At 39.1% G+C, this 22,260-nt stretch overlaps 2 protein-coding genes across 5 annotated transcripts; one reads left to right on the forward strand and one right to left on the reverse strand.

The window, feature by feature from the left end:
- Positions 1-757: 757 nt before the first annotated feature.
- Positions 758-11,702, reverse strand: cep126 (centrosomal protein 126). The gene is made up of 11 exons (XM_051398148.1): positions 11,576-11,702; positions 11,178-11,297; positions 9,244-9,389; positions 9,030-9,141; positions 8,677-8,848; positions 3,822-5,787; positions 2,643-2,761; positions 2,231-2,300; positions 1,704-1,913; positions 1,503-1,567; positions 758-1,407 (listed from the first exon to the last, which is right to left on the reverse strand). The coding sequence occupies exons 1-11, from the start codon at positions 11,608-11,610 to the stop codon at positions 1,333-1,335; spliced, it is 3,090 nt and encodes a 1,029-aa protein (XP_051254108.1). The 5' UTR covers positions 11,611-11,702; the 3' UTR covers positions 758-1,332.
- A 238-nt stretch (positions 11,703-11,940) lies between these two features.
- Positions 11,941-21,743, forward strand: trpc6b (transient receptor potential cation channel, subfamily C, member 6b). 4 transcript variants are annotated; one of them, XM_051398154.1, is made up of 12 exons: positions 11,941-12,029; positions 15,620-16,388; positions 16,505-16,690; positions 16,902-17,069; positions 17,769-17,985; positions 18,498-18,725; positions 19,080-19,344; positions 19,510-19,705; positions 20,036-20,242; positions 20,463-20,519; positions 20,811-20,886; positions 20,974-21,743. In XM_051398154.1, the coding sequence occupies exons 1-12, from the start codon at positions 11,983-11,985 to the stop codon at positions 21,120-21,122; spliced, it is 2,565 nt and encodes an 854-aa protein (XP_051254114.1). In that variant the 5' UTR covers positions 11,941-11,982; the 3' UTR covers positions 21,123-21,743. The 4 variants fall into 4 exon arrangements, with proteins under 4 accessions (XP_051254114.1, XP_051254116.1, XP_051254115.1 ...); XM_051398156.1 differs by having other exon boundaries at positions 20,814-20,886; XM_051398155.1 differs by having other exon boundaries at positions 16,905-17,069.
- The last annotated feature ends 517 nt before the right edge of the window (positions 21,744-22,260 follow it).

Below are 22,260 nucleotides of genomic sequence, written 5' to 3' on the forward strand. Positions count from 1 at the left end.
TTTGTCAAAGGGCTTCTGTTCCTGCAGGCATCACCACACACCACAGCTGAGCATATTTTCTCTCTTTTTCCTCTCTACGTGTATGTCCTCAGTTTTGGTGTAAGATAACAAGATGATGCATGACTCTACATGGCAGTCAGACACCAGTCACATCACTGTTTACAGCTCCTTGTTAAAACACTCAAGAATGTATGCATGCATGGAACCAGAAACCTGCAGTTAAACCAAAAAAAAGTTTCATCACGGATGGGAGCCTGAATCTTCAAGTGAGCCTGGGCTTCCTCCACCTCTTTTAGCAAGTCCTAACAGGCTGACTGAAGGGCAAAACCAGACATGCTGGTGAAGGAGGGGCAACTGAACACACATTCATAATCCTTGCAGCTTTTTTCCTTGAAGCACCTATTTTTTGGCAAGTAAGACAGAGATACATTTATTTAAATACTGCATTTTATTATGCAGCTGACAACTAAAATCAAATATATGCTTCAGTCTACTGATGTTACTCTATGGACAATTTAAAATGAAATAGGACCTAAAGCAAGGGTAAGGTTCAGGGTAAATGCAATTGCAGTAGAAGGCAGGAGGCCCTCTGGCAGAGACTAGCCTTGTTGAGCCAGTAGGTTGGGTCATCTGCACAAGACATAATCATCCCTTCCACAGCCATCAAGGAACACACCTTTAACATTGCGACACATTCTCTCTAGAAACCATTTCTGGTTGAGGAAATACTAACACTGTCAAAGGCACTGCACGCACACAGTATGTAGACAAGCTTTATTCAGTTCACCGCCAATATGGTCTTAAAATAGCTTCCATAAAATTATAGTTTTAATATATAAAATAAATACAGAATAGGACAGTATAGAAACTAAAAACTAATCTTGTACAAATTTACAGTGTATATTTTGCAGTCAATTCTAGTCATGTGTCAATTATAATTCATTTGTGAAATTAAAACAAACTGAAGTCAGTACAATTTACAGAGGCACTTACAATTTGACTGCTCAATAGTAAGTGGCTCAGCAGGAACTGAAAAAGTTTTTTTGAGACAATGTGTTGTTGTCTAAGCAGAAGGCGAAAATACAAAGTATTTTCATCTTGACAACTTAAAAATTCAGCTTGGTCTAATTCTGCTGATATGGTTTAGTGTCTCTACAGTCCATTGATGCTGATGCCTTAGATTTTTAAGTCACTCCAGTGGACATATTTTGTTTTAAAGGAGACTGAGCTCATTTTACAGGGTAATTAAGGGGGTGGTTATACAGTGTGATGCAAGACAGGAATAATGCACTGATGGGAGAGAAGACCACTGTGGACCACACATGCTTCAGGTCAGATTTTCTTCTGGTATCGAGACCGGTTGTTAGCTGAGGATGTGCGGTGCTTTGTGACTTTCACTTCCCTTGTCTGAAAACAATGGAAGCAAGTAAGTAATAAAGCATGTTCAACAGTCCCCTTATATCCTGAGGCAAACACTGAAACCCTTAGAAATTCATACTTACAGAGGGTCCATCAATAAGAACAAGGGCACGCGTGCCAGTATTACTCTTCACATGTTCCCGGACACCTACAAACAACAACAGGTAGGAGCGGTTATCTTACATGGAAATGACAACATGTTAATACTTCATGTTTTATGCAGATCAAAACAATCAAGTCAGTCAGTTCTGGTCTAATGCAAACAGCCTTTACAAAGTGCTCACAGAACAGCTGGTGGTTGAGTCTGTCCAGAGAGAGGAGGATTTTCTGCTCTTCCAAGGAAATGGTGGTGAGTCCCTGCAGTTGGCTGCGCTGCTGCACCGTTCCAGGCCTCTGTGTTTGGGCTGTTTCCATTGCAGCCACAATATCCCTTTCTGCCAGTGCGCGTTCAGCATGCACTTCACCCATGTGTAACTGGGCTGCACTCTCCAAACCTGAAACCACAGGCAAAGTCACATCAATGGTATGTATTTTCAGCTGTTTCCACTTTACTTTGTTGTTGTTTTTTATGGATGCAAATAAAGTTGGGCTGTTGTCTTTCTAAATTTCTGATGTCCCTGCTGTACTGCTAAAATGACTGTGAATGGTACTGGCTCAGATTATTAATTTTCTGTTCACATAACTACTAAGAACTTTTGGGTACTTTGGGTTCTTTTAGGTTATACATTAAACAAAATATATGCAGGAGAGAGATGAAATGTTGAAATTTACAGAAGACAAGAAACCTAAACACACACAGTGAACACAATACCTTCATCTGGAAAGGCCATGTCGTATGCACTGGAGAACGATCTGACTGGCTCTGTGGTCTGTTTTGTTGGCTACACATAACAAAATAAAAGACATGTTCAGACATTTAGCCTAATAGCACACTGCAAAAATTCTAGGTGACAGGCATTAAGCACAATAACAGGTGGAGCAAGTTGTAAACAAAAACATTATGCATCAACGCTTTTTTGTAAAACACCAACAACTCAAGTCCATCCGGAAAGTCTCGTCTTGAGAAGCATAAATCGTGGCGTCTAGTCAGTTTTACCAACACTAAAGACAGCATGAAAGGGACTGCAAAACCGATTCAACAAGTTCAAACACACACCCATTTACTGATCTTTTGTAATTATCCTCACTCTTCCTCCCCACAGGGCAAAACTACATGCATGTACCTGAGAGGGCTGAGGAAACCTTCTGTTCCCTGAGCCAGGAGGCTGTCTGCTGTGCTCCACGCAGGGTTTCCTCAGAACTCGCCCACTCTCCAGGGCCTGTCTTCCAAGCTTGATTTTTGCTGAAAGATGCATTTGCTCTAATCATTAAAAATAACACGGAGAAACACCACAACATTGACATAAACGACAACTAGTTGACTTAGTTAACTAGTATGTGGTGAGCCCAGGCCCTGTGGTAATTTTAAAGAGGATGCATAATAAAATATTTTTCATCTTTGGCATACAATAAAAATTACTGAAAATAACAACAGACCATGTTAAGCATGTGAATAAAAACTGCATGTGTACAGCATTTTCCCAAACAAAGTGTCATGGAATAAATGGAGCAAAAAAAACGCATGAAAAGAAAGGAAAAGATAGCTGTAATACTGCACACACACACACACACACTGCTGACTCCAAAGTCAGCGAAATTGAGAAAGCAGCATGTAAATTAGTGTGTGACCTAAAATGTAAAAGAGAAGACACCACTTTATTTCATTCATACATACTGTAATTGTTGCTGTTCTCTGTTTTGTTAGGGCTTTGTTTGTCCTGCTAAAAGGGATATTGAAAGCAGAATTTAATATTTTGTCTATATTGTGTATATAGCTCAAGCTAGATCAAAATAAGAAATCAAATCACTTATTTCTCAACATCAAAACACAAGATGACGCAGAGAGAACTGTATGTCAGCTATTGTATGGATCAATTTCAGTAAATCAGTAATGCATGAATAGTGGTAATCGCTTAGTGCCAAAGAAGACATGGCATATTGATGCAAATTATGAAAAATAACTTTCCAGTTAAAAAGGATCTCTTGGGAATCTTATACAACTTGGCAGCAAATTCCAAATCTGCAGTCACACATCAGACAACTCATTCACTGAATTTTCCTTTTAGTGTGATTATATGTGAGGACAGTTAAAGATAAAAGGACAGATTCAAAGGGTCACTGGAATTGTAATTGTATGCCAGTCATAAAGCATAAAACGGATCAGTATACTGTACTGTAGCCAGTACTCACATATATATATAATGCTTAGAAACAAAGGAGCTTCAGAAAAATTGCATGAAAATCTAACTGATCTCTGCACACACAAACCAAGTCTAAGCTGTGTGAGCCAAAATATACATTACCGTCTTTGGTGGCTAAAGCAGTGCGGACACCGTGCCAGAGCTGTGAGATCTCCTCATCTGTGGGGGTGCAATCTAAACAGAGGCCCTTTTCATTGTGCACCATCCCTCTTCTTCTACTGCAGGCCTGAGTTTCCTGAGGACTTAAGCTGGGTGTGCCCTTTGTGTTGCCCTCTGAGACGGGGCAGGTATACGAGGGTGGCAGTGGTGTGTACATAACAGAACTATCTGTTCTGATTACATGATGTGTGTAAGGTGACAAAAAGCCTTCTGAGGTGTCCTTGTGCAGGGCCTGCTGTGAAACCAGAGCTTGTTTACAGTTGACACTTGCATGATCCATGCCATATGGAGCCTTGGTGATGTACAGCGTCTTTTCTTCCACCGATTCCATCCTTGGAGGTGGGCGGGGCACCATGATCTTCCCCTGGGTTTTGGCAATCTGACTCACCTCGGTGGCAGATTGAGGTCGTATGACAGTGCCCTTTCTAGTCCGTGAGGAAACAGGACCCGCTCCAGCTTTGGCAGAGCGCTCTCTCCGAGGGACCTTGGGGCCACCAGTCCTGGTGCTGCTCCACGGCACCTTGACCTCGTCTGCTCGTTCCTGGGGCAAGCTTACTTGAACCCCAACATCTGTCCACGCTTGCTTTGTAAAGTGATAACCAGTGGAGGCTGGAGGGGTCATGCCAGGTCCAGGCTTGGAAGCCCCTGAGACTGTACTGAGACTTTGCTGGTGGTCCTCTGTGTTGTTATTTGACTGACAGGGATTGGAAGACTTGCTTTTCATCATGTCCTGTTTTCTGTCCTCTTTCTCCACATGTACCTCATCAAACCAACGTAGCTTCTTTTTTACGCTGTTGTTGCCCTCCACATCGTTAGATTTTGCTCTAGTCAATTCAACACTATCTCTGATCGCTAAAGCTACTTGTTTTGCAAAGATCAAATGTCCTGAGCCATACATACATGTGGTATCTCCTGACACATATTTGGACTGTTTTTTAAGGATCCCTTTAATGAATCTGACTTCACACACCGAATGGGACGTCCCCACCGAGGCACCTTTTTGTACTTCCTCCTCAGGACGCTTAAGGCACTTAAGAGTGTCTGACTGAATGTAAGACATGCATGCGTGTTGCAATGATGCTGTATTAATAGGCTTCTCAGTTTTGGGCTCTGAGTTTGAAACCTTATTGAGGTTGTTTATGGAAGCACTAGCCTCTTTCTGGGATGACAGATAATGGATTTCTTTTCCTGTTTGCCGAAGAGTTCCTTCTTGTGAGGCATTATCTGTTGTGCTATCGTTCAAGAAAATATTTGGCTTTGAGGGAGCCCCAAACAAAATGTCTTTGCTGTTACCATTTTTGGCAGGCAAAAGAATTTCTGTAGCTGATGGATGTTTTAATTGCCTGTCATCATAGACCCTCTGCTGCCTGAGATCCAGCAGAGCCTCTTGTTTAGGACATGAAGACTGAAGTGCTGTGTTGCCGGGAGCAACTCCATCTGTAACAATGACACTGTCGTTGGGACTGTTTTGTGGGGTGTTCACCTCAAAGGGCTCTGGGTCTGCATTCATAATTTCACAAAGAGTTAATAAGTTGCAGTTGTGTAGAGCAGGCTGGGTCACTGTTGTAGGTGTTTGCTCAACAGATGTGAACCCCCAAGAAGCTTTGAAAGCATGCATCTTATTGTTTGGCCCTTCAGAGTCCTCTTGTCTTTTCTGCTTAGGTTCATGCAGTTTTCTTGATTGGGGTAAGTTATCACCAAGAAGCATCATGGCTGAGAAAGACGTTAGGTCTGATGTTGGAGACAAATCATTTTGCTTTCTTGTCTCTGGATGGGGCTTCTCTGAGTCAAACATGAATGATGAATAGGAGCACTGCAGATGCTTTGTGCTGTGGTTGGGGTCCTCATTGTCCAAACTGTCCCTACTTGAAAGGCTTTCCGAATTACAGCAGTCGGACAGGTGGCTGTCCTGAAATATGGAAGCAAAAGAGAGGTGATGAGTAGAAAATAATAATATGATTTACATTTTCTACATATTTTCAGGGGTGAAAATGAAGATGTTTGTGTTTGAGAGAGATAGGGGAAATGTGCTTTGTGATTATTTCTCAAAGGTGATAAAAACTCTATACTATATCTGTGTTTTGCCTTTTATTCTCTCTTTATATTTCTGTTCAAAATTAATTTTCAGTGGCATACCTAAACTGTGCGAAACAATTCAAGCTCATGATGACAATTCTACCAACCAAAACACAAAAGCTTATGTAGGTGTTTTGTGCATTTGCTGGGATGTAGTTCGGGTATAAGCAAATTGTTACTGTAAAAGGGTCAACCTAGGTAAATATAACTGTAAAACCACCCTGGTCAACAGCAGGATTCAGAAGGTGCACTAAAAGGTGCACTTTATGCCAACTGAGGTAGCATGGAAGTGACAAGAGAGTAGATTCACTGGAAAATGTTTGAAGTGGCACCTGAACATGGAATGTAAACATATCATCCCACGGTGAATCATAAATGAGGAAGTACACTTGCATAATTTTGACATATCTATGCACAAGGTTGGGTGTTGAAATTTCCTCATCTTTTAATGTTTTTGTTTTGTTTTTAGAAAATAGATAGACCTACACTAAGAAGTGTCTGCCCTGAGCTGTCTCTGTCATTGATGGAGGCAGCAATTTTTTGAAAACGTAAATAATGTAACAAATGACATTTAAAACAGCGATTCACGTGCACATTTCACCAGAGGGTGCTTGTGGCAGCCAAGAAGGTCTGAGGGATCCTGGTACAGAAAAGAAGCTCATGTCACACTGCTGCCCCCTGGGGGTCTACTTGTGTAGGACAAGCATTTGAACTGCCTGATATCCTAATCACAAGGAAAATAAACTAGTCATGCTAATATGTTCATTGTTGGTTAAGCTAAAAACAGTTTTTACTCTAAAATATGTAAATGTATAAAATATATTAAAGTGTGCCCAGATTCAATATATCATCCTGTGGTGCGAACATGTGGTGTAATTATGAAGTTTCTATGAAAATATGAGTATAATAATAGAAAACGACTGGATAGATAGAAAGATGATTAAAATAGCTATAATCAATATTTTTATAATAACAAAGTATCAGATGACAATGAGAAAACAATGTGACAAGTCACTCATAGTGAGTCTGAATCTGGAGCTCCCCTCAGCCTTACAGAGCTTTACAGCGAGTTTCATTGTTTAGTTGTCCATCCTGCGACTTTGCTGTTTGTGTTTGCTCTCACTGCTCATTTTTTCAGGTTTATGTTTACAAAAGGATTCATGACAGTTATAGCACAGCACTCAGTTAGAGTGACTATATAGTCTAAATACTGTAGTACCTGCATGCTACTCACAGACAGATACAGCTTGCTGAACAGTTTTTAAAACTGAAACCCAGAAAATAGGTTAGTCAGCCCAAGATTTCATTTCAGCTACTTCCTCAACTTGTCTTGCCTTGTATTTTAGTTCTAATAAACTCCTCTCTCTCATCGGACCATGTTACAGTTTAAGAGAGAAACAGTCACACTTCTCTCCAAAAAGCTCCTCCGCTCTCATCCTTAACTTCTGGCCAATTTCTTTTTTTTATAAATTTGTCTTTATTTTGGCAAATACATTCTTACATATCGTCTCACACAGTTACAGCTGTACTACTGATAAAGTCACACAACATATTTTTGAGACTTTCCATTCTTCAATTATCCAAATGCTACCCTTCCAAAGTATTTTTTTTAACAATAGGGCATAGTTAACTATATATAGTCGAACATGGGAAGCTCTTCACTCAATGGTTCACCAGAGTTCTGTGGCAATGAATACACACACCCCATACCAGGCATACGCACATGCATACCTACATATATACCTACGCACACATATCTACATTATATCCACATACATGCATACATAAAACAAGATCAAACAGAAAGTTACAAACACATTGTTTCTTATTGATGTTTGTACCTACACTTCCTGTTGTGTCTAGTACATAAATCCGTTAATTTACAAACATATTGTCAAGTCCATTTAAAATCTGATCTAACTGGTTTGATGTACTCAACCCACTTGGTCCAAATCAGGTAAAATTTTTCTTTTTGGGTCCTGAGGGAAAATGATAGTCGTGCCATATAAATTTCATGTATTATTTCTATCCACTCTTCAATAGTTGGTGGGTCTGATTTTAGCCATCTCCTTGTGACAGCCTTTTTACTTGCTGCCAGAAGTATATGAGCAAGTTTCTTGTCGTTATTACTCCATCTATCTAATTGGATATCACCCATGTAAATAGTATCACATCTGAGAGGAATACTACTACCAAATACATTGTTAACATGTTTTGTATTTCTTGCCAGTAGGGGACAAGAACCTGGCAGCTCCAGAAAATGTTGAAGTGGTTTTCCCCACAGAGCCTCCAACAAGTGCTGCTATCTCCAAAATCAGCTTTTTGCTGTGGAGTAATAAAGAATCGTGCAATATTTTTCCAGCAGAATTCCCGCCACGTGGACGAACTAGTTGAACTCCACTGTATTGTATAAGCACACACTCTTTGCCAACTCTCCTCTGAGATGTTAAAATTACCCTCTTTCTCCCGTTTCTTTTTTATAACTTCTGGCCAATTTCTAAACTTCAAAACTTTAAGAAGACAAAATCTATAATTACAGCACATGAGCACAGAGTTACAATGCTGGTCACTCTGTTGACATACAGTATTAATGGGGTGTGTATACGAGAGACAAAACAGCATCTCACAACATCAAGCATAAACATAAAAACCTTTTTTTGTTTGTGAGAAAACAGGCAAAACATTTTCATCCGTGCACATTCCAGTGAAACAATGAACATACCCGTGGACTGTGATCCTGCTGCTTCTCTTGTGTCTTTTCGGTTTGTTGACTATTCTTGAAGCAAGTCATGCTCTGCTCCTGAAGCAGTTTAGTGTAGGCCTCCACAGCAGAGAGCGCTTGGCGGTGGGCGGCTTTAGAAACTGTGGGAGGCTTAGGAGAGGGAGTGCAGCTCCTTTAGGAGAAAACAGATGAATATAAATAAAATATATGACTAACTTAAATCAAATCTAGAATTATGAATGTAAATATCACCAAAATGTGAAAACAGTATACAGTTTTAATGAATCAGCAGTGACTATTTTTAGCACACAGGACACATGAGAATGACCTAATTATTAATTTGACTTTTTTACCTGCTAATGTGAGAGTTGCTGGACAAGAAAGAGGTCTGCCGGGTGTATGGACTCAAGGTGCCTTGAATGTGACTGAGTGCATCTTCAATGTTGGGAACATTTCTTCTAAAAGCTAAAACACCATAAAGGAGAACATGCAAACAAACTGAAGTGTGTCAAGTTGTCGTGCATTATTTCTCAGTTCTGAGGCACATATGTAGGATTCATCACTAACATTGTCTGTATCTCTGAGAAGGAGGTAGGTGGGCTCTTTGGAAGCGCTCAGTTGCATCCTGTACTCGCTGTCTGCGTTGCTGTAGGATGTTCTGTCTAAGCCGTTGCTCCTGCACGTCCCACTGCTTCCGTCTTTCCTCCAGAGTCCTGAGCCATGAAAAAGAGCAAAGTGTGAACCTGAGGTACATTTTAACTGATTAAATATAGACCATGTTTTAGATACAGAAACCTGAGTCGTTCCTTGAGATATGTTTTCAACATAGTCATTAATAAATTAAAGCTACCACTCACTACTGGGTTCACTGAGGAAGCCAATGATAACATCAGCAGGGTCAAACAAGTTCAGCATTAATATTTAATTTATTTTATTAGGTTGAAATGGTATGTTAATCAATGTCAACAAGAGCAGAGTACATTTTTAAACAGTGTTGAAAACCGGAACGAAAAGTAGCTCAAGCTTTTAGTTAACACATATCTGTTCTATTCAAATTAAACAGAATATTTATTATCTTATATTTATTAGTTAATATCTAAAGTTTGGAAATACTTTTCAGAATAATAAGGCAAACACAATCATGCACCATGAAGAGGTGTTACATTAGTTCTTATAATTTAAATATGCAAACTTGTAGATGCCTTGGTTACATTAGAGCTGCATGATTATTCGATTAGTTGTCAATGATTAAATTAATCGCTAACTATTTTGATAATTGATTTTAAAAAGTTTTAAAACTGTCCAAATTCTCTCATTTCAGCTAATTAAATGTTAATATTTATTGTAAATAAATATATATAGTCCTTTATGACAGTAAACTGTATATCTTTGGGTTGTAGGCAGAACAAGACATTTCAGGACGCCACTTTGGGCTTTGAGAAACCGCAGTCAAAATTTGTTCCCCATTTTCTGGCATTCTTACCGAACAATTAATCTATTAATCGATAAGTGATTGACAGACTGATCCATAATGAAAATAATCATTAGCCCTGGTTTACATTTGCATGAAAGGAAGCAAACAAATATTGGTAAGACTTTCCAATCTAAATGTTTTTGTTGGCATGGTGCATGAGTTAACATTTAATTTAAAGTTCAAATTGAATTTCTGCTGATCTGATACTATTTATAAAGTTTAAGTTACCAGCATCAGTGTGCTGATATATACAAAATTATATTGCATTTAATATTGATTTATAAACTCTGATAGTCTGTAAAAGTTTGACCAGTTCATAAGGTTTTCATTAACGACACAGTTGTCTGTTTCCATTTCATGTAATGTTAAAGGGATAGCTCATTCACCTCCTTTAATTTGTCCTTCCTTTATAAGAGCATACATTAGTTTTAGTGTATTTTAGTGTTTTATGTGTTAAGCTGTTAACTTATATCACGTTTAAGGAATCATAATCACCTGCCAAAATCTGCCTCTGACATTACACAATAAATCTGACCTCCACCTACAGCTCTGCTTGCATCAACGTACTTTTTCAAGATCTCAGTTTTCAAAACAGGAACACTCACATTTAGCCTCTGCTGATAACTATGGAAACACACATTTAGAAGGTTATTAATATCTGTATGTGGATTTGAGGCTAATATGGTGCTGAACTTTGCAGCTTAGTCGTCAGAGAGTTGATGCTTCGGTTACTACCCTGGCTCACAGTCTCCCTCTGGGCCAACAGATCTATTTCCAGGTCTAGACTGCAAAATCCTGTCAACACCATCCATCCCTCAGAGGTGCTAAGCTGAGGACAGAACCATAAGCTGTCTGTCCAGGAGGCGCCTACTGTACAACAGCAAAGCAGCCTCTGCTTGCAGGAAGAAATGGAAGGTGTTGCTTTTAAATACACAAAGGAGTAGTTCGACCTGAGAGGACACATATTATTAGTGTTATTATTATAAAACCAACAGTGCATAATTATTAGACACTGGTTTGTACTGACTTCCTTCGACGGTTGGTTTCCAGGGAGAACTTGCGAGCTCGGGCTCTGCATAACTTCTGCTCTTCAACCAGAAGCTGTCTCTCATCTTCGAGGCCTCCATCTGCTCCCAACCTGGAATTTCTGGAAGTGAGCAGCTAAGGAGAGCAGGGTTTTTGTGGTAGTGTGTGTAGTCACGTCACATAAACGTTAACCTTTGACTTGAGTAAATAAAAAAAAAAAGTATTAACCTTTCTCATTCATTATAAAGGCTGGTCATATACAGGTTTGTCATCATAGTAATTCAGTGTCAGGGGTTGATTGAACTGCTTCTCTACACTTGTTTTGACGCAGATGTGGACGTGTAATACACACTTCTATAACAACTCCACGGGGTAAATAACTTTACGTTTATAGGATACGAGTGGTAGAAGAAGTTGTCTTGAAAAACATCCATCCTCCGAGGCTGCTGGTCCTCGCTGACACCGGGCAGACATACAGGTGCAGCTCCCAGCAAAGCTGCTAACGTTAGCCGCTAACTTCTTGGGTCCTTTTTAGCTAACGTCAGCCGAACGCCGTTTAAACTCATTCAACCATTTTCAGAGCGGAGATAAACCTGCAGAGGAAATGTTCGGATCCACATCGCAGCAGCTTCTCCTGAAGAATGACAGGCTCGTTGGTCCTTTATAAAAAGTGAGAAACAACGCGGCTAAGTTGTCACTTTTTTTTTTAGCTGTTTCACCTGAGTCTGTCTGTGTACAGTCCCTCCATGATAGCAACCGAGGACGCAGCTCCTTGACAACAGGAGACCGGAGTGGTTTTACCCGCCATGTCCAGCAGAGGGCTCCGGGCTCAATACAAGCATGCAGCCTTCAGGTACAGCTGGTAGTGTCGTAATACTTACTACTCTCAACAACAGAGTATGGCTGAAAACAAAGAGCTAAATAAAACACGACGAAAATAAATTGTTTTTAGAGAAAGAATAGGAAAATAGAGGATGGATACAGAGTTATGCTATTATGTTCGGAATATATAATAATATAGTATAGTTTTAATATTATGATTAAGTAAAGATTAGGAAAGGGATGCTTTTGACATTTAGGGTTAGGGTTAGGGCTATTACAGTATTTGTTTCGTCATGAATTATTGTATAAAGTTTTTGTTTGGTGACCAATGACGACGAACATATGTTGATATTATACATGCCCTTTTACATGCAAATCGGCGTATAAACACATACAATGCACTGCATGTCTATACATATAAATGTATAGCCTAACATACAGGCTAAAATAAATTAATGTAACATAAATCAAAGCTGAAAGATTTACAGCTTAAACAGCCATGACCTTTAGCTAAATATAGGCCAACCCGATGGTGCCTATTAACACAATTTATATCTCCATTTTAAACAGTTTACATTTTCATAATTGTTTTTGCATAGCTTATATATACTCTGGGATGATGCCTCTCCTGAAATATAAAGGTGTGTTGTTATTACCTGGTACATTTGATGGCACCATGAGTTAAGAGGATTTAGGAAAATCTGCTTTTTCTAGATTGTTTATACTCCCCTATGAACAGGGTCCACTGCATCAAATCTATTTTCAGTGTGTCATACACCATATTGAGTATTAGTGGTGCTATTGCCTGCAGCCTGCACACTGACAATTACACATAGTTCTTAAGAAAATAATCCCATAGCCTTCTGCCTCAGTTTATGGCACAACCAGTTAGGTCAGTGCTGTTCTGCTGTGTTTAAATCCTCTATTAGTTTGACAAAGTACTTTAATATCTTTTTGGACTTACCGGCCACAGTTATGGAAAATAAAGGAAATTAAACTGAGATAGAAACAGTTAAATCAGGACCCAAAACAGGACCAAAATGTATTCAACAAATGCGTAAATCCCATGTTATAAAACACACCTTAAAACCTGCTAGAAACCCGCCCAGTGGGCGAGCAGAGGCAGCACCGTCAGCAGAGAGCCAAGGTGTTACGCAGGGTGAGAGTCAGTCTGACAGGTGGTCAAGAACATGAGGGAGTATATGAGTTGCTGCTGGTCGCCTTTGGACATTTTGTGTCGTAACGACGTGATGAAATGAAAGTAAAGTAATTTTGGACATCAGTCTTCTGTGAGGTGAGTGGACCATTCGGTTAGACTTTTATAATATTGCTTTGAAACATATAAGATAATACAAATATTTTCCTTATTTAAAACCCAAACAGTTGTGAAATGTCGGTGTTTGGTAGACTTCTAAGGAAAAAACCTCCAGGCCCATGATATTCTCAAAATGATCAACAGTATGAGACTAGTAGGATACTCTCATAAGCTGATCTCATCCTGCAGTACCCCATGTTTCGAATGGGATGCCTCTCCTTGTCATGGATACACTGATGTCTTCTCCTCTACATGTTGAGGGGGAGCTGTAGTATTTTTTAAAATTACTACACATGTTGAGTGTTTTTTATTACATGCAAATGCACAGAGCATCATTTAAGTAGTGATGGTACTGTGAGTTTTCTATCATGCCACTGCAGAACAGTTTCTGTCATGACAACAGCAGCAGAACAAAAAACAACAAGGCATTCTCAGAAATCCAGGCAGGTAAATCCACATGGAGATGCTACCTATCATATTCATGTTCATACTAATTGAAATATGATTTTCAGACCTTCTCTGGCTGAACATCATGCCACAATTTTCATTTATCTTGTCTCAGCTGATGTCCTACACGAGATGTCAAAGATGAATTTGTTGAATTCAGTCGGTATTAAAGCAAATTTTGTATATACTGCGTGTGCAAATCAGGTAATGTAAAATCTCATTAACTCAAATTATGATTGAAAGAACTGACATTGTCATCGTCTATCATCATTTTGTCCTGAAGCAATTAGCTCCTGAGATAACCACGTTATTCAAATGTAATTACTGAACAGAAAGTAGATTTGCTCATTTGGCAATGACACAAAACATGATTAGTATTAAAAATAGTCACTGTCATATGGAAAGTATTGTCACAGTCTAATGAATGGAGTTAACATCATACTTCAACCACTGGAATAACTATCAAATACTTGATGATGTTCTTGTATAATATTTCAGAAATGCAAAATAAATTTGTGCAACTATGAGGCAGAGGCTGAGTGGATGGACAGTGCCAGGCCATGAAATGAAGGAGAGCAGATGATGAGTCTGTGGGTGGTGTCACACATGTAGTGAGAGTTATAATTCGTCTGAGACCAGCTGTCCATTGCACATCGTTGTCCATTCACTTCTTAAGTCAATACTGTGTCATTCTAAAGGCCATAGATGGGGCGGATGTTAATTTACCTAAACAAGTAGACTACTTGTCTTAAAGCAAGACAATCCTTTTTTTCCAGTATCATAATCAAAACTTAAAAAATTGCATGCATCCGATTTTCTACAGTAGAGACACAATCCTCCTGAATTTCATTTAGCTGACAAGTGTGATGAATTTTCGTCCTCTTTTAAAAGTAGAAAGTAGAGTTGATGGTATAAGACTTGACATAAGCTCAAACCTGAGCCAAACTACCACCTACCAGCTAAGACCACAAAAGAACCGTTCCTAATGTCAGAGTTCAGTCCCATCAACAAAGACACCTTGCTCTCTTGACAGCTTGTTAAAAAAAAAAAAAAAAAGTTTTTATCTCCATAGAAATAGAAGTTCTTAACATTACTACTATCTGGCACCTTTCCTTCAGCCTTGAAAACTATGGTTGTTAAACCCTTATTAAAAATGTTTAACCTAGATACCACTACCTATCTCAAATATATCCATTTTAGGAAAAATATAAAGCCAGTTTTTAAACTGCTAACACACTTTTTAACTTTAAATGACTGTTTTGATACATTTCAATCAAGTTTTCATGCCTATCACATCACAGAGACAACTCCTATAAAGGTTTAAAACTATGTTCATTTTAATAGTGATTTAGGCAGGACATCAGTTTTAGTGCTTTTATATCTCATTGCAGCCTTTGATGTCAGTCACAGTATACTTTTACATAGACTGGAAAAGCAGTTTTTTCTGGAAGTACTTTAAAATGGCTGAGATCCTATTCGGAAGGCAGGGATATTATGTTGTCACTATTTGGAACCCTAACCCAAAGCACATGCCCCTTGACCTGTGGTGTCCCACAAGGATCCATTCTCAACCCCCTTCTGTTTAACTTGTACATGCTCCCACTTGGCCACATTCCCCAGAACAACAATGTTGCTTATCACAGTTATGCCAGTGACACCCACATTTACCTCACTCTGTCACCAAACAACTGCAGTCCTATTCACTATGCAAATGCATAATTCTTATTCATTTATTTTAATTATTTTTATTATGCTTTTTAGTTTTTAAACAAGTTGTTTAATTTTGAATTGGGTTGTTTTTATCTTTGAACTGTACTGTTTTATCAACTAAAATATAAAATATGTTTTCCTGTGTTTAGGTGGAGCAATGAAGGGAGAGCCATGATGTTGCGGCAGGTCATGGCCAAACCCCGGAGACAAGCTCTACGGGGAGCTGGTTACCTGTCCCATGCTCAATCCACCTCCTGCCTTTCCATCACAGAGGAACTTTTCTTAGATGCTGCAGAATATGGCAACATTCCCGAAGTGAGACGGATGATAGAGGAGCTCCAAGACCTCAATGTCAACTGCGTAAACTACATGGGCCAGAATGCACTGCAGCTGGCAGTTGCCAATGAGCATTTAGAGGTGACTAAGCTCCTTCTTAGGAAGAAAGACCTCGCTAGAATAGGAGATGCTTTGCTGTTAGCCATCAGTAAAGGCTACATCCGTATAGTGGAGGCCATACTGACCCATCAGGCCTTTGCAGACGGTCAGAGGCTTACTAACAGTCCCGGCCAGGCAGAGACACATGATGACTTCTTTGCCTATGACGAGGATGGCACACGTTTCTCTCACGACATCACTCCCATCATCCTGGCTTCCCAATGCCTTGAGTATGAAATAGTGCACATACTTCTTATGAAGGGGGCCCGCATAGAGCGACCTCATGACTACTTCTGCCAGTGCACGGACTGCAGCGAGCAGCAGAGGCATGACTCATTTAGTCATTCACAGTCCCGTATCAATGCATATAAAGGTCTGGCCAGTCCAGCCTATCTGTCCCTCTCCAATGAAGACCCTGTGATGGCAGCTCTGGACCTGGGCAACGAGCTTGCTGTTCTGGCAAACATTGAAAAGGAGTTCAAGGTAAAGTATTTTAGTTAAATGTACAATGGTCAGACAATACTCAACGTCATGTTCATGAGTACTTCATAAAAGTATAAGAATAAGCTGCTATAGATTTTTGCCTTTGTCTGTTGCAGAACGATTACAAGAAACTGTCCATGCAGTGTAAAGACTTTGTGGTGGGACTTCTGGATTTGTGTCGAAACACAGAGGAAGTGAAGGCCGTCTTAAATGGGGACATTGATTCATTTCAAAGCTCTGAAACCTTTGGCAGACAGAACCTTATCAGGTTAAAACTTGCAATAAAATATGAAGTTAAAAAGGTAAGCATATGAGAAAAACACTTACATTGTTAGGATTAGAATTGATGCACTTGTTTTCATCTTTATTCTTGTGTTTTTCTTGCATTCAAATATTATAATAATAATATAATATACTCTCTCTCTCTCTCTCTCTCTCTCTCTCTCTCTCTCTCTCTCTCTCTCCCACACACACACACACACACACACACACACTCACAACCTCCCAATGGAGCAGTTTGTGGCACATCCAAACTGCCAACAGCAACTCCTCTCCATCTGGTATGAGAACTTGCCTGGACTGCGTCAGCAAACCACAGCAATTAAAATCCTTCTTGTCCTTGGTATAGCTGTTTGGTTGCCTGTCCTGGCCTTTATGTCCTGGATAGCACCATCAAGTAAGGTTAGTTACCGAGAAGTCATACATTATTTTAACTTAATAATTAACAAAATATTCTGCATTCATTGTCTTGACTTTTAGTAAACATTTTAAACACTTTTAACAGAGATAAAATGAAAGTGATTGTAATAATACTGTGTGTCAGGTCTGTGGGTTGGTCAGCTTATTGTGGAGCCCTTCTGCTCCCAAGTGACCAAACTAGGTCAATGCAGCTTTAAATGTCCAGTGTGTAACATTTAGGAGCTATTGGCAGAAATTGAATATAATAATCATAGGTATAATCACCTTAAAAAGAGAATTGTTATGTTTTTGTTACGTAAGCGAGACATTTTTATCTACAGTACAGAGGGGCTGGGTTGTCATGTTTCTACCCAGAACGGACAAATCTGGCTATAGATAGATAAGGCTGTTTGCTTTTTTCCTGGCCACTGTAGTTTCTCCTGCGGTCTTGGAAGGGGAGGGTGAAACCATAGAGGTGCAATCTGTAACAACACTGCTAACGTAATATAAGAAAAATGATTCTTCTTCTGGTTCAGTTAACGTTGATAAGTATGTGTTTCAACATGCTGTTGCCTACTGCTATATCGAAGGAAGTTTAGTGTTTTGGCCTAAAGTTTGGATTAATCTCTTTCTGTGTGCAAAGATGTTATTCTGTCAGAGACTGTACCCATTAAATAATGTTAAACTTTGTTCTGTTTGCAGTTAGGGAAACTCATGTGTGGACCTTTCCTGAAGTTTGTGGCCCATGCAGCTTCCTTTATGATATTTCTTTGCCTACTGGTCCTGAATGCGGCAGACAGGTTTGGGGGAACATCGCTGCTGCCCAACATGACCATCCACGATCACCCCTCACAACTGTTTCGTATGAAGACTACCCCCTTCACCTGGATGGAGATTCTCATCATATCCTGGGTCATAGGTCATGAGTATTATCATACGAAACCCCTGCATCCCTTCTACATCCCTTGTACAAAATCACAACTAGTATCTGTCCTTTCATTATGTTAATTTATCCCTCCGACACTTGTCAACTTCTCATAGTTTAAGTCATGCTCCCACACTTTTACAATTACATCACTTATACAGGCGCATGCAGGGTCAAGGATATTATAAGTCGTTGAGGAGTTATAAATCCCCAAACATCTATCATGCTACAAAATTGCCTGCATATATTATGTATTCTTACCACATGTACCATAATAAATCAGACCGGTAATGACTTTCCAAAGACTGAAAAGTCAAGGTGACACCTTTACCTAGCTCTACAGGGGAGAGTTTGGAGCCATACAGTATAAGTAAATCCTATGTGATTTGACTATCAATTCAAGCCTTATTTATCATTTTTTTACATTTTTAAATCATATTATTATTTAATTTGAGAGAGAAGCAGTGTGACTGTCAACCAAATTTGTGATTTTTTTTTCCCCACAGGGAAGATATGGGAAGAATGTAAAGATATTTGGTCGCAGGACATCCGGGAATACATCTCAGAACCCTGGAACCTTCTTGACTTTAGTATATTGGCCATTTTTATGACCTCTTTCATTGCCAGATTAATGGCCTTCTGGCATGCATATTCTGCCCAGTGTTATGTTGACAAGTACTATACTGATCTGTCCAACACGACCTTGCCATTTGAGATTCAGTATTTCCAGCTGGGTAAGTGAGGACTTAAGAATCCAAGTGTTATAAGTAGTAATTCAATAAATTGTTTTTCCAAACTGAAACCATAATATTTGTTATTAAAGAGAATCCCTGACTTAAATCTACACTGGATGTTGATTTTTATCTTTTATTGGCTATTTAAAGACTTTTTTTCTCCTCAATAATTTTGAGACCTAGGACAGGAAATCTAGGAAAACAAAGGAATCCACAGTCCTTTTTGACCACTACATTTGCTTATCTAAATAACCATGCTAAGTTTAGTTCATTGTATGAATTCCATACACAGGTCGTGATCTAAATGAAGTTAAAGATTACTGAATGAAAACTGTCAAATGTGTCTATTTTTAGCTCGAATCAACTGGATGCCATCAGACCCGCAGCTTATTTCTGAAGGCCTCTATGCAGTTGCAGTTGTGCTGAGTTTCTCTCGCATTGCATACATTCTGCCTGCAAATGAGAGCTTTGGGCCTCTACAGATCTCTCTGGGAAGAACAGTGAAAGACATCTTTAAGTTCATGGTGATTTTCATAACAGTTTTTGTGGCTTTCATGGTGGGGATGTTCAATCTGTACTCATACTACCTCGGAGCCAAGCACAATGATGCCTTTACAACGTGAGTGCCAGTAGACTGTTGCAATAACACAGTTTGCCTGAAAAAGCTTGTAAAATGGCTAAATATTTTCCATTTGTGCCTTTTTTTCTAATTTTATGATGTAAGACCATGTAGTGGTCAGGTTGTACTACACTAACTTTTATTCCCATCTCTCTGTTCCACCAGGCTTGAAGAGAGTTTTAAAACATTATTTTGGGCCATCTTTGGCTTGTCAGAAGTGAAATCAGTGGTCATTAACATCGACCATAAGTTCATTGAGAATATTGGCTATGTTTTGTACGGGGTGTACAACATCATCATGGTGATAGTCTTGCTGAATATGCTCATTGCCATGTTCAACAGCTCCTTCCAAGAAATTGAGGTACGTCCCAACCATCCACATTTCTGAATTAATATTAATTTTTGTTTTGATAATGACAGAGATAATTGCCTTTTTGTAAGATTACAGCAGGTTTATAATAGTTTAATTTGACAAAAAATTCAATGCATAATATGCTTTACTGCTGATGTATTCCAAAGTTGTGTATTTGGATTAAACAGTAATACTGCAGATTTAATGAAGAGATGTAGATAAGCAAGTGGAAGCTGCATACGTTGTTAACTTCACTGACAACTGAATATTCATCTGTTGCTCATTAAATGTTTCCCCTGGCTTTTCCCCCTCCTTACCTTTTTCTCCCTGTTGGTGCAGGATGATTCTGACGTTGAGTGGAAGTTCGCCAGAGCTAAGCTTTGGTTCTCGTACTTTGAGCATGGTGTCACACTGCCTGTGCCATTCAACCTTGTACCCAGCCCCATGTCTGTCATTTCCCTCTTGCTGGGGATAAAGGAATTTCTCTGGCATGTACCTCAAGGCAAAAGCAAAGAAAATTCAAATGATGAGCTGGAGCTTAACAAGGTGAGGCATCAGCTGCTGACGCAAATTATATTTCATGTAAACAAGAGGTTAGAGACATTTATAATACTTCTGATGAGGTTTACTTGTGTTCTCTGATACTGGTCTACAGGGCCCTCTTGTGTCACATTTACAAGTTGCAGGTGTCAGTGTGTCCCTTTAAAGCATGTTTTAAAACAAATATTAACAGTGCTTCTTCTCCTTTTGTTGTTTCTAATCTAAGTTGAGGCAACAAGAAGATCTGAGTGTGGAAACATCGCTTTGTCCAACCCGTCACCAGGTAAAGCAGTTTTCATTTCTTAAAGCTATTTTATTCACCTGCTAATAACTAAGCCGTTGAGTTTCCTGTGTTGCAACTCTAAAATGTTGAGAACCACCAATCTAGACACTTCTAGTTACTCAAAAGGAGACTAAAGTACATATTGAAGCACTAATATAATGTGTCAGTCGAAACCATACAATATCAAATATGCTCACAGAAACAAGTTGGCGGCTGCTCTTATTTTTCGGTAACCCAGATTTTTTTCAGAACAATCAGTTTAAGAATAAAATCTCCTATTCTTTATTACAGAAGATAATGAACCGCCTCATCAAAAGATACATCTTAAAAGCACAGAGAGATAAAGACAACGATGAAGTGAATGAAGGTGAGTTGAGCAGGTCTTCTGGATAAAGTGCTTTTCACGTTTGGATCAATGAATTACTAACCTCATTTGATGCTCTTTGTACCACAGGTGAACTTAAAGAGATCAAACAGGACATCTCCAGTCTCCGCTATGAGCTACTGGAAAGGGGGAAACACGACATGGAGACACTAGCAAAGCTCATCAGGCAGCTGGGAAAAGTCATGGCTGTTCAGCAGAAAGAAGAGCAGAGGAATTAGCTATTAGAGTTGCCTTTACTGCACTCTTCTCATCAATGAGGCATTCAGTCGGGGTCAAAGGGCCCTTAGGCACAGACCCTGGATGCATTTTTGGGCATAAAAATTATCATTTATATTCTGTATTTTAAATATAAAATAGATTGATTGATCTTTTCTCCTTAGTGTAGATGTATCACTTTTGGAGGAGAATTAATTACATTGTCCCTGTCCCTGTATGTGTACAGTTAATCACATGGTGGCACTGACTTTTTTCTTGTTGCACAGGCTGTTACACTAACATGCACTACTGACTGCGAACATGTGATGGTGCTGACTGTTACCAGCTGTTTAGGTTTTGATTTAGAGGTGATTTTTCTTTCTGAAATAGAAAAGCAGTTCAGATAAAAATAAGCATATGTTTATATGTATCAGTGGTATGCAGACATAACCTAAAAATGAATGAAAGCTTGTTGGTAATAACTGTCCTCAGACCTTTCCTGAAATCCCAAGTTATGAGATTTTCTGTTATCTTTACATTTTCATACAAGACATTAACTTTACATTTTTTTAATGTTGTGTTTCATTCAAACGTTGATCACTAAAGCATAATGTTTAATGAATATAATTAAATGATTATCTTCATCTCATGGACTTCAGAGGGTTTATGGGTTTTTTAAATGGTTGCAGCAGATGCTGTTGTGCTCTCTCATGCTTGCTGTGAAGCAAGACAAATGTCTGAGAACAGTCTGACCTGTCACATAGACAAACAGCTCACCTCCATCTACATTCGGCCAGGAGAGTAAAATCTGCTGCCAGACTTTAGCTGTCAAGTCCCTGAACAGAGTTACTGTGAAGCATTTATACAAAAAAAAAAACTAAGGGTCAGACATCACAACAGCAAAACTAATGAAATAACCACAAAAAAAACTTGTTAGCTGTATGACGTGAATGCCATGAGGCCCAGTAAAATGCATTTACGTGTCTGCAATATTAGAACTTTAATTATAAAGTACCAGAAGATGGGATTAAACAAGAATTGAAAGCTGTGTGTGGTCACCATGAACCACGAGTGTCACATTTACAGATTACAGGTTTGTCTGAAGACTAGGCCATTACAGCATTTGAAGAACACATCATGTAGATATGAATATGAAACTGT

This window comes from Dicentrarchus labrax, unplaced genomic scaffold, assembly GCF_905237075.1.
Source record: "Dicentrarchus labrax unplaced genomic scaffold, dlabrax2021, whole genome shotgun sequence".
Classification (NCBI taxonomy): Eukaryota; Metazoa; Chordata; class Actinopteri; family Moronidae; genus Dicentrarchus; species Dicentrarchus labrax.

What these genes read in the sequence shown, in the direction of transcription:
- cep126 (XM_051398148.1), bottom strand. Translation starts at nt 11,610, where the DNA reads ATGGATGTTTTTCAAGACAACTTCTTCTACCACTC. An exon ending in TGCTTTAGCCACCAAAGACG is followed by an intron (nt 2,762 to 3,821) that starts GTAATGTATATT and finishes TGCATCTTTCAG; the next exon opens with CAAAAATCAAGCTTGGAAGA. An exon ending in TTCTTATTGATGGACCCTCT is followed by an intron (nt 1,408 to 1,502) that starts GTAAGTATGAAT and finishes CATTGTTTTCAG; the next exon opens with ACAAGGGAAGTGAAAGTCAC.
- trpc6b (XM_051398154.1), top strand. Translation starts at nt 11,983, where the DNA reads ATGTCCAGCAGAGGGCTCCGGGCTCAATACAAGCATGCAGCCTTCAG. An exon ending in CATCATATCCTGGGTCATAG is followed by an intron (nt 17,986 to 18,497) that starts GTCATGAGTATT and finishes TTTTCCCCACAG; the next exon opens with GGAAGATATGGGAAGAATGT. An exon ending in CACAATGATGCCTTTACAAC is followed by an intron (nt 19,345 to 19,509) that starts GTGAGTGCCAGT and finishes CTGTTCCACCAG; the next exon opens with GCTTGAAGAGAGTTTTAAAA.